Below are 12,620 nucleotides of genomic sequence, written 5' to 3'. Positions count from 1 at the left end.
AATCGGGCCGCGAATTAGTTTTCATACTTATCAAGATTTCCGTGTAATTTAGGCGGAATAAACCAGCCTATTTAATATTATTACGCGTTATTATTTTACGTCCAGTAGTATCCTAACACTTATTGCATTGTAATATGCCTACTTGAATAATAAACTATGTTTATCTTTTTTTTTATACTACGTCGGTGGCAAACAAGCATACGGCCCGCCTGATGGTAAGCAGTCTCCGTAGCCTATGTACGCCTGCAACTCCAGAGGAGTTACATGCGCGTTGCAGACCCTAAACCCGCCCCCTCTCGTTGAGCTCTGGCAACCTTACTCACCGGCAGGAACACAACACTATGAGTAGGGTCTAGTGTTATTTGGCTGCTGTTGCTGCTGTAAGGTGGAGGTACTTCCCCAGTTGGGCTCTGCTCTAGATCTGGAATGACATCCACTGTCTGCGCCCTACCACACAAAGCGAGATAACATTCACAATGCCCATACCTCTCATTTGGACGTAGTTTAAGGACATACCATCTTTTTATTGTATAAATAAAAGTACCTACTGCTTTGTTAGTACTGTACCGAGTTTTGATCCCGGGTACCAATACCATCGGTTATTTTACGCACCAAATGCATTTTCATCATTCATTGATGCCAAATTTGTCTCCGAGTTGACAATGCAAATGATTAGCTTGCATTATTCATGTTTAACGCAATTGTGTTGCTGTTACTGGTGTGAATCATTCTATGGCGAGATATTAGAATTTAAATAACCAGAAGGCAGTAAATATGAAACAATAAAATAGCTAATAAACTAATAAGCATACACCGTTATCGCGGGAGCAAAAACAAGCCTGTCAAAGTGCACGTGTAACAGAATGTCTGTTTTGTATAAAAGGAATATTCTGCCTACACATTTTAAACCTCTAAGATGTGCTTCATATCTGGCATGAAGTTTTCGTTAAAAAGGTTAATCAAACTCGTATTTCACTATGGAAACGCTTACCTATGAGTCAAAGAGTCAACTTGATAACTAAGTCACTAATATATTAAATTTTTATATCTGTATTTACTTCTTAAAGTATTTTACTTTAACTTAAAAAAATATATATATAATAACTTGGTTTCATTGTAAATTGGTTATTATAATTTTCAACAAATGAATAAAGTTAAAATATTTTATTTTGACTTTCGTAACAGATGACCATAATATTTTCTAAATTTTCTTCTGCTACATTTTGAACTCATACATACATATAAAAGTTTCTCGATACGAGTGTCACTTCTGTTATTGTTTATTTGTCATAATCTTTCAGTACTGTCAAATCGTCGTTGCTCCCGCGATAACGATGTATGGCATAAGGATCAAGTTTGGCACTAGGGCCAATATCTATATAATCGGCATGATGAGTATTACAATAAATTTATCCGATATTTAATTACATTACAAATATAAGAAATAACAACTAATATTTTACGTAAATACCTGACGTTGCCGGTTCAAATGATGCTTTTGGCTTTCCGACGTCTTTGCGCCAGAAATAACTTGGAGTGCGGGTCTCCTCTTCTGTTCGGGTCGCCGGCCAATGTCAATCTGAAATAAAATAAATGATGTGATATTTAAAAAATATAGTATTTCACATGTAGACTATTCTTAATAAATATAATTTACTTAAGTATATATTTTTGTATTTTCAGATGAACCGAGCAATACAGGTGAAGCCGGCGGACAGCGAAAATAGAGGAGGTAAATTTCATTTTATTATAAGTGGGATGATTAATTTTATACTCGTACAATACGTATTTTATACCTATGTTTTTATTCATTCTCCGTCTCCCATTATTTCACACGTGACATTTAAACTAAATGTCAAATATAGATAAGCTTAATATAAAATATGATGTAGTTATTTTATTTTTTATTATAAATATTAAACATTATTTTTTATTAGGAAACGTGTATAAAATACGTGTACTTTTATAACCATAAACGTAATATCTATACTCACTAAATATAATCGACAGTAGGTAAGATAATCGTCTTTTAAGAAGGCGATAACAAAGTATACTAGATTACTTCTGTTTTCCTGGCCAAAGGACCTCTAATGAATGCAATTATGAATTACATGTAAGAATCATCCATATATCTTATAACATGCGAACGAAAAATAATATGCCTATTGCAATTTTGGGTGTTTTTATGTAGTCTTACTAGGTACTATATATAAATTATATATTGAAATAGATATCATATATTAAATAAAAAGCCCTCCAGTGGAGAAGATCAAATTCGAGGCGGCGTCTTTAGCTAACCGCCGGTCCCAATCTGGCGTTCACCACGGAGGGCTTCGTCATTTTTTATTTAATATATGGCATCTATTTGGGAAACCCTCCTACAATTTAGGAAGGATTTAAAACTTCTCGGGTCAGAGGCAGGGGCGTAGCTACCGCCGTATCTGCCGTATCAATTATACGGGGCCCTCGGGCCACGGGGGCCCCCAACGTGCGTTTTTGTGAGAAATCTTTACCCTTCCTAAGGGCCCCGAAACGAATTTTTATACGGGGCCCCGCCAAGGCACGCTACGCCACTGGTCAGAGGTGTAGGGTTAGAGCCGGCGTAGCTTTCTTTGACGTTCTTAAGCGCATTGTAATATGCCTACTTGGGAAATAAACTATCTTTATCATGTAAGTTTATAATATGTCTATTGCTTACCATCCATAACGGTGTCAAAACATTCGAAGATAACCGCCTCACTAGCCTAGACATGAAACGCCAGTTACAGAAAGAGAGACCTAAGCCCTCCTACGTGTACACGTTCAACGCAGCTGGCCAACTTTATTGTCACGCGTGCAATAGAGTATTTAAGAGCAAGTTCGGCCTGGCCAGCCACATTAGGGCTCATGCTAGACAACGTCCATAATGTGTTTATTTGGGGTCGCCGTCATCGAAAACGATGAGGAGGACTATATATTGCTTACAATGTGAAAACTCCAATACTGGTTAACTTAAGTTTCCAGCTTCGCCAATGGGCCTCTAGTGCGGCATTGTTAGCCAGTGCCAAGCCTAACCCGTCCCACTGCGGACAACCGGTGGGCCGCCCAGGCTGGCAGCATTCCATATAGCTTTCTTGGCCCGCCCCGCTGAAGCATTAAACTTTTCATTGTAATTGCTGGATTTGGGTTGTTTTTTGGCTTGAGATTTGTAACATAAATAACACGTTTTACGTCACTATATAATGACGAACAAATCTAAAAAGAAATGCCAAAACTGAAGTTTCTATTTGACGTAATTGTTTGCAAATACGAATGTATATCAAAAGTCGATAAATAGCTTGTAATAGGAGCGAGCTACGTAAACTCACGTACCTATGAGATTTGAGTAAAAATCGGGCCTGTTTCACAATGTCCCAGTAAAGTATTTTATTTTTTTATTTTATTTTATTGGTATTCAGGACAACAACAGCCGTAGATAAACAATTTACATAGGTATTTTTACATGGTATTAGGCCAATAACAGTTATCCGTTGGTTGCAAAATAATATACAAATATATTATTAGTAAAACAAAGTAAGTAATATTTAAAGTGAAACTGTGCAAGCCCATAGTAACAGTAACAGTACGTGATAATCAACATGAAAATTGAAGTTAGAGGTAGGAACACATACTCCCATAAAGTTAATAGGTGTGCATTAACGTTAATAGTTGTTTTAATTTATTTATATTGCACTTGTAAATAATTTAAGTGACCGCTTTTACCCAAAGATCACTATTTAGCGCTCCTGTAAAGTAACTGTTTTACTTACTACATTTTATCTGATGTGCTTGGATTTTATGTGAAGTATATCTAATTATATAATATATCTTATTAACAAATAAATTAAAACTTCCTGCAAAACTTAGCACTTTTTCTACCAGTTAAGCTTAGTTGAAGTTTGTGAAACGCCAACGATGACTATTCGTCAGATAAGTGGCAAGTAGCTTATTTAGGACTTTACTTGGACATTGTGAAATAGACCCTTGGGCTTCTTTACAAACAAGGGAACGTCTGATATCTTATTTGGCAGGCAGCATATTACTTTTTCTTTATTTTTTTAATACAATACCAGGGTGCGTAGCCAACGCCAATCGTTAACGCTCCGTAGCGAACGAAACGCAACTCTGCTGTCGCAATAAAAAGGAAGATTGATAGAGAGATGACTACGCTACGCTAAGGAGCGTTAAGGATTGGCACGTTGGCTAAGCGCCCAGGAAGTACTAGTATCGTACCCGTCTAAATATTACTCTTTTACGCCAAACAAAATATACATGTGACCTTGTATATTTTGTTAGGTGCAATTTTTTTTTTATACCACGACGGTGGCAAACAAGCATACGGCCCGCCTGATGGTAAGCAGTCACCGCAGCCTATGGACGCCTGCAACTCCAGAGGTGTTAAATGCGCGTTGCCGACCCTTCAAAAACCTGTACACTCCTTTTTTGAAGAACCCCATACTGTAGACCCTCGGGAAAACCTCGGAAGGGAGCTCATTCCACGGCCGGAGCGTCCGCGGGAGGAAATTCCTCTAAACCGCACAGTACGCGACCATTTAGGTAGGTAGGTAATAACTTTAGTTTCTTGTTTTTAGGGTTCCGTAGCCAAATGGCAAAAAACGGAACCCTTATAGATTCGTCATGTCCGTCTGTCTGTCCGATTCTGTCACAGCCACTTTTTTCCGAAACTATAAAAGCTATACTGTTCAAACTTGGTAAGTAGATGTATTCTATGAACCGCATTATGATGTTCACACAAAAATAGAAAAAAAACAATAAATTTTGGGGGTTCCCCATACTTAGAACTGAAACTCAAAAAATCTTTTTTCATCAAACTCATACGTGTGGGATATCTATGGATAGGTCTTTAAAAATGATATTGAGGTTTCTAATATCATTTTTTTCTAAACTGAAAAGTTTGCGCGAGAGACACTTCCAAAGTGGTAAAAAGTGTGTCCCCCCCCATAACTTCTAAACTAACAGAATGAAAAATCTAAAAAAAATATATGATATACATTGCCATGCAAACTTCCACCGAAAATTGGTTCGAACGAGATCTAGTAAGTAGTTTTTTTTTTAATACGTCATAAAAAAATTTAAAAAAAATTTTTTTCATCAAACCCATACGTGTGGAGTATCTATGGATAGGTCTTCAAAAATGATATTTAGGTTTCTAATATCATTTTTTTCTAAACTGAATAGTTTGCGCGAGAGACACTTCCAAAGTGAAAAAATGTGTGTCCCCCCCCCCTGTAACTTCTAAAATAACAGAATGAAAAATCTAAAAAAAATATATGATATACATTGCCATGCAAACTTCCACCGAAAATTGGTTCGAACGAGATCTAGTAAGTAGTTTTTTTTTAATAGGTCATAAAAATTTAAAAAAAATTTTTTTTCATCAAACCCATACGTGTGGGGTATCTATGGATAGGTCTTCAAAAATGATATTTAGGTTTCTAATATAATTTTTTTCTAAACTGAATAGTTTGCGCGAGAGACACTTCCAAAGTGAAAAAATGTGTGTCCCCCCCCCTGTAACTTCTAAAATAACAGAATAAAAAATCAAAAAAAAATATATGATATACATTACCATGCAAACTTCCACCGAAAATTGGTTTGAACGAGATCTAGTGAATAGTTTTTTTTTAATACGTCAATAAATTAAAAAAAAAAATTTTTCATCAAACCCATACGTGTGGGGTATCTATGGATAGGTCTTCAAAAATGATATTTAGGTTCCTAACATCATTTTTTCTAAACTGAATAGTTTGCGCGAGAGACAGTTCCAAAGTGGTAAAATGTGTGTCCAAAGTGGTAAAATGTTGAACAAGATCTAGCAAGTAGATTTTTTTTTAATACGTCTTAAATGGTACGGAACCCTTCATGCGCGAGTCCGACTCGCACTTGGCCGCTTTTTTTCAAACGTTTAACACCGTGTAAAAATATACACTAATATTAAAATAAATAAATATTATAGGACATTATTACACAAATTGACTAAGTCCCATAGTAAGCTCAATAAGGCTTGTGTTGAGGGTACTTAGACAACGATATATATAATATATAAATATGTATAAATACTTAAATACATAGAAAATACCCATGACTCAGGAACAAATATGAATGAGGATTTGAACCCGGGACCATCGGCTTCATAGGCAGGGTTACTACCCACTAGGCCAGACCGGTCGTCGAAACACTAAGTGCTCAGTTAATATAAAACTTTTATGGAAGCATAAATATTACCAGCACGAACGTAAACCGCTCTCAAGAGATATAACTTCGTTTCATGTAACATTTACTAAAAGGCATGTTCAAATGAAATTATTAAGGTAGGGTACATCCTAATAAATTAATTACGCTGTACCCTTACGAATACTTTGGCAACCGACATATTTTCAAGGAACCCGTTCAGGGTTTTTTGAATATCCCTTTAAAGGTCCCGCTTTCTGTTACATCGCATTTTGCCTTTTCATTTTTAGAGTAAAACAGGGATTCGGGTGAAATATGTCCACTTCAAAATGTTCCTTTTTTTAACCTATTTCAATGTTAATTAAATGATTGTAAAATGAAGATTTTCAGGGCGATTCGGACTTTAAAATATATCAAAAATTTACTAAAGATACGATATGGATTAGATATACTGAGTAAAGGCTTTCTTCAAACGAAAACGTCACTTTTCACCGATCCATATCGTATCTTTAGCAAAATGTTGACGTATATTAAAGTTCGAATCGGGATGCTTGTTTGTCTTCCGTTGCCTATCTAAATTAAGTTCACGAATGTTATTTTGTAATATTTGTAATATTACTCATTAAATAGTAGGTATATATACGATATTTTGTTTCAAATTTGGAAACCACAAGTTTTATATTTTGCATGAGATTCTAAATTATGCCCTTTTTGTGTTAAAATCGAGATAAATAATAGTCGCAAAGTAATAATCGCGTTAGATGACATTATTTCAACGTTATACCGCCTGCATTAATTGCCTGGTAAACATCTTCTTGCCTACTTCAGCGGAATTTCTACAAATCATAAAAAAACGAAAGTACTTGTAGTCTACAATTTTCTGACATAAATCAACAATTCCACCCAAATCGAAAGCTAACATGTACCCGTCTGATGATACGTCGATACCCGTGTTTACGAAACTACACATATTAACGAAATACCCAGACAGTTATTACGAACGACTTACTCGCACGTCAAAGCAATTACTACTCGGCCGAATGGGCAATCGGGTGCTACATACCCCGCTCCACTCTTTGTTTACTCTGGAGGCCAACAGGCCAATTCGAACGTGTATATTTTGATAATAAATAAATATTACCGGACAATTTTACAGAAATCGACGTAGGCCAGACACAGTAGGCTCAAAACTTGTGTTGTGGGAACTAGACGACAATTAATATAATAATAATAGACGGTTTCACTTCATAGCCTACTTCATTTTAGATTCCATTGACTCTCAATTGTCCTTACACCCTGGCGTGCTACCTCTGCCTGCATCCCATGACACAGCGCAGCATCCATTCGGTGTTACCCTTAAATTTCATTAGGGTCAAAAGGGAATTTACATGTTGGCTTAGACTCCGCGAACGCCTCCCAAACGTCCATAACACCATTGTTCCCTGTTGGGGAAGAAATAGAAGTAAATAAACACTTAGAAAACATCCATAACCTAGGAACAAATATTCGTGATAAACACACAAATAAATGCCTGTACCTGGATTGGAACCCGAGACCTCCTGCTTAGGAGTCACTACCAGCAAGGCTAAAAGGCCGTTAAATCTAAATGATCGTTTTGTCTCGCTCGAGCCAATACATGTACTAACAAATGCGAGTGAAATGCACGCGCGAATAGCAAAATAACTTCATTTTAGATCACAAAATGTAAGTTGGAATTAGCCGCTGTTCCCTTGATAATAATTCGTACCAGTTTCTAGACGTTAATTGGTAAGAATTGTAACTGGAAATAATTGGTAGCCTGGCTTACGCTTAAATTATCAAATTATTCGCACTTAGCTTGGCGTGATAAATTAATGTTATTAACGATTTTTGAGACGCGCATCGCAGCACATACTTATAGTAAGTAAATTGTTAACTAAGCGGTGAGGCACTAATTTCAGTCGAAGTTCGTGACGACCGTGACTGAAATGATATCTTTCACCCGAGTTAAACTCTATACTTTTCATTTAAAGTAAAATATACGCGTATAAAAAAAATGACTCAGTATAAACTTACATAATACTTCTTAAGGGTACTTTAAAATTTAAAATTTTAGTAATAGTATCATTCGGTGGTTGAGGGAGAGGGGGAACGATCTCCATTCTGGGTCTTGGCTCGACGATCAGGTCTCCATAGGTGTTCACGTTTTAAATATAAGTAATTTCAAACTTTCGCCATTTTGTCAGGAGTCCATCGCCATACAGCGGCGTGGCAACGCTGGTTAGTTAAATAATTTTAAGTTTGTGTTTGTATAGTGGTGCTTGTTTTTTTTCTGTTGTTGTAATAATAGTGATTTATTTAAGTTTTTTATTGTAATGCTTTTTGTTACTATTTCAGTTGTATAGGATAACTATAAGATTGAATATGACATCATTTAATATCAAATTGAGATGTGTAGCATGAAATTAAATATATAATAAAATTAACATACTTATATAAAAGTAAAATATAAAAACACTTATTTTTATTATTATTAAGCGTATTTACTTTGTATAGTAAATTCATACTCTATAATATTGTGCAATGCCGATCAAAATGTCATGATCATGTTACATTATAGTTAATGAATATTATGAATAATCTAAACCAATAGGTTGACATTATTTAATTACGAACATGTCTGAATCCACATTTTAGACGAAGACTGAGAATGTGCATGATTTCTTCTTATTATTATTAAATTATTTATTTCAGGCAAAACCCATAAAAGTGTTAGTATTACACAACATTACTTACAAACACAGATATAACCCGTTGAGCATAAAAATAATGAAACTTATTTAACAATTGACGTTTTTTTCCATCACTAGCATGAATCATGTCTAAACTTCAGTAAACGGCTTATTCCGCCATTTTTTTTCATTTGAAGCATGATTAACATTGCGAAGCCAGCACGGGCTCTTTAATCGCCAGTTCCATTCCATTCGTTCCGTTTTCAATTCGTTTCCATTTTTAACCTTAAGCTTCCCCACAATGAGTGCGCCTGGACATTTTTGAGTTATTTATCGTTGCCGTTGAAATATAAATTTTTGAGCTTTTTTTCTGTGATTGAATAGAGCTGAGAGCATTTTAGGGTGGAAGTATTAATGTGCACTACTGGGCAAAGGGATAACGGACCGATTTTAACTTTGAGATACGTCCAAAATATTCTAAAGATACGATATGGATTGGATATGTCAGTTTCAAGTGACTTTTTTATTTGAAGAAACGACACTAACACTGACTGACTTTAATACTTCCTCTCTAAAATTCTCTCAGCTCTTTTCAATCACAGAAAAAACCTTAAAAATTAATATCGGGTCGTTATTCATGATATATATATTTTTTCAAACACACACAATTTAAAATTATACATAATTTGAAATTTCACAATACTTATAAACATAATGCACTGATTATTTTCATAAAATGAATACCCACACTAAACGTTACAAACTAATTACTTGTGGTCCATTTCTATTTTTAAATATTTTCTTAGACAAACAGCCACTATCCGAGGGTATGCTATTGAATATTCGCGGTATCAGGTACTTAAATTGAAGCCCATATATCGTTAAGTAAGTATTACAAAAAGAATCCGTACCCCTAGTGTAAATAAATTCGATTTCGAAACGTGACGTACGCGTTTGCGTTTAGTCTCATTTTGTATTGGATTTAGAAAGAGCGCGCAAAGCGGGACGTTTTGGAAACTCAAAATCCTATACAAAATGAGACTTAACGCAAACGCGTTCGTCACGTTATGATGTCGATCAAATTTACACTAGGGGTACCGAAGTCTAGTTTCATGGGTCTAGACTTCCTATAGTTGACTGATAAATAATATTATTGACATTCAGATTTTTAATGATTATTTATTTCCCTACTCAAAGTTTACAAAAGCGCTCGCTTTGTAATTAAATAACTTGATAATGATTTTCATTGAATAGGAGATCAAGTATTGAGTTTCATTACAAACGTCATATTTTAATAGAAATTTGATTCAAAATGCCTTGCAGAGTGAGCTTGGATCACCATTCAATAAACTATTCGGTTATTATTTAACATCAACACAGTTTCATAATTAGAACCCAAATAACGCCGTCGTCACTCAATGACAACGGCAAGTATTCATTACTGAAATGTAATCGATCGATTTCAATAATTCACAGTCGGTGACGATCCTCGAATGCCATCCCGACCCCCCGGGGAAATCACACAAACTTAAACATGGAATAAGCTAGTGATGGGACCCCGGTTATTACGCATAGTTTGGATATCGATTGTCCGAAACTCGCGTGACCGAATAACCCCGTCGCCGTGTAATTAAAATAAGTGTTTCGTGTAATAACTATGTTAGTATTGTAACGAGCCCGTGTTTTTGTCTTAATGCGTTGGATAGTATTCTGACAATGTTATTGGAAAATATGGATCATTCCTGATGTTAAATTCAAAGTGTAATCATCTTTTAATGTACGCGCTACAATGGTCATTAAAGTTTCATTTGGATCGATGTGTTGAGACTGTTAAGTTGCCGTATGTTCCGAGGGCAGAGTTTTTGAAAGATCTTAGCGGTTTTTTAGATCACAAAGCGGTTGCAAAAAAATTAATTAGCTATCTTGAAGCCTTTCTTTAGTAACTTCATTGATTCGAAACGAGATTTTTTGACGTTCGCTTGATGAACAAAATCACGAACATAGGCTATAGCGCAGCGGTTCATAACCTGTAATTACCCCCGTGGGGGTAAAACTGGTATTTCACGGGGGTAATAAGCTTAATTAAAGATAACAAAGATTAGACCTATAAGAATGACTATTGATGATTATTGGAAGGAGGGGTAAAATCAGGATCTCTAGTTAGTCTTATGGGTGACAGGACTGGAAAGGTTAGGGACCACTGCTATAGCGCATTTAATTTTTTTGTAACAATTTTTGCACAAAGCAAAGAATTTTTGGAGTGCTGGTGGCCTAGCGGTAAGAGCGTGCGACTTGCAATCCGGTGGTCGCGGGTTCAAACCCCGGATCGTACCAATGAGTTTTTCGGCATTTTTTTGCTATTTACCAGGCATTTGATATTAACCAGTCGCTTTTCAGTGAAGGAAAACATCGTGAGGAAACCGGACTAATCCCAACCAGGCCTAGTTTACCCTCTGGGTTGGAAGGTCAGATGGCAGTCGCTTTCGTAAAAACTAGTACCTACGCCAAATCCTGGGATTAGTTGTCAAGCGGACCCCAGGCTCCCATGAGCCGTGGCAAAATACCGGAACAACGCGAGGAAGAAGAAATTTTTTTGCACAAAAGCTAAAAACATTAAAATTGCTTCAAAATTTAAGCAATATTGTGTTTTAAATCGAAATTTCTAAAACTTACAAAAAAAATATATTTAAAAACATGATATCTTTGATCTCGGGCACGCCCATGCATGTCGCTCACGCTTACACTTAGTGAGAGTAAAAAAACTGAACCTCATCATCATCATATCGCCCACTATCTCTCCTTATCGCCCACTGCTGAGCATAGGCCTCTCGTCTAGTACGCCACAGCACTACTATACCTACCTACCAAACCTGAACCTACGGAGCTTTAAAGAGTAATTCAGTAATTTTTTACCAGTACCTTTTTGCTTTTAGTTATTTTCTTTCAGGCGAACGTTTTCAGTTTTCCTCTTAGGTGCTCAGCCATAAATTTCTTCCTTAGCGTTGTTATAGTAACAGTAATTTCCGCCCAGTTTCCTGTTTTTTTAACTGATGTACTCATTTAGTCGACGTGTTTGGGATTCGTGAAGAATGTTCTTTGGCTTGAAGCATTTTTTTAATATAAAGAAGAAAGAAATACATTATTTTGTTGCTCTGTAATAAATATACTATTTCCAATACTTTGCTTCAAGTTTAAAGTTTAAATTCCGTTTCTGATTGTATCACTTATATAAATACCTAAAAAAAAAAAAAAATTTTTTTTCAGATTATATTAAAACATAAGTAACAAAACCGATTAAGTAACTTTACTCAACGAAACAGACGAGGCAATACAATTATTACATTGATTCTTAGTTTTGATGCGAGTTGCTTATATGATTGGGCTTCATTGCAATGTAAAGTTACCTTTTTTTTAATTCGTCAGTAAGCGGATACAGAAATGGATAAGCAATAGGTAAAATAATAAAATTTAATTTACATGGAATAATTAAACTTGATCCCGGGTTTAAAGCTAGGTATATTAAAATAAAATAAAATAAATATTAAAGGACATTATTACACAAATTGACTAAGTCCCACGGTAAGCTCAATAAGGCTTGTGTTGAGGGTACTTAGACAACGATATATATAATATATAAATATTTATAAATACTTAAATACATAGAAAACACCCATGACTCAGGAACAAATATCCATGCTC

At 35.5% G+C, this 12,620-nt stretch overlaps 1 protein-coding gene across 9 annotated transcripts in view; it reads left to right on the top strand.

Annotated features, from left to right (window-relative positions):
• Positions 1 to 12,620, top strand: part of LOC133515575 (CUGBP Elav-like family member 4) — a 674,434-nt gene that overhangs the window by 348,933 nt on the left and 312,881 nt on the right. For all 9 annotated transcript variants that reach the window (XM_061848145.1, XM_061848149.1, XM_061848152.1 and 6 more), the window contains exon 2: positions 1,684 to 1,732. In XM_061848145.1, the coding sequence (XP_061704129.1) occupies positions 1,684 to 1,732 (49 nt within the window). The remainder of the gene's footprint in view (positions 1 to 1,683; positions 1,733 to 12,620) is intronic.

Source organism: Cydia pomonella, chromosome 2, assembly GCF_033807575.1.
Source record: "Cydia pomonella isolate Wapato2018A chromosome 2, ilCydPomo1, whole genome shotgun sequence".
Lineage (NCBI taxonomy): Eukaryota > Metazoa > Arthropoda > Insecta > Lepidoptera > Tortricidae > Cydia > Cydia pomonella.
The sequence above is the reverse complement of the archived record's forward strand: the minus strand, read 5'-3'. Positions and strand labels throughout refer to the sequence as shown.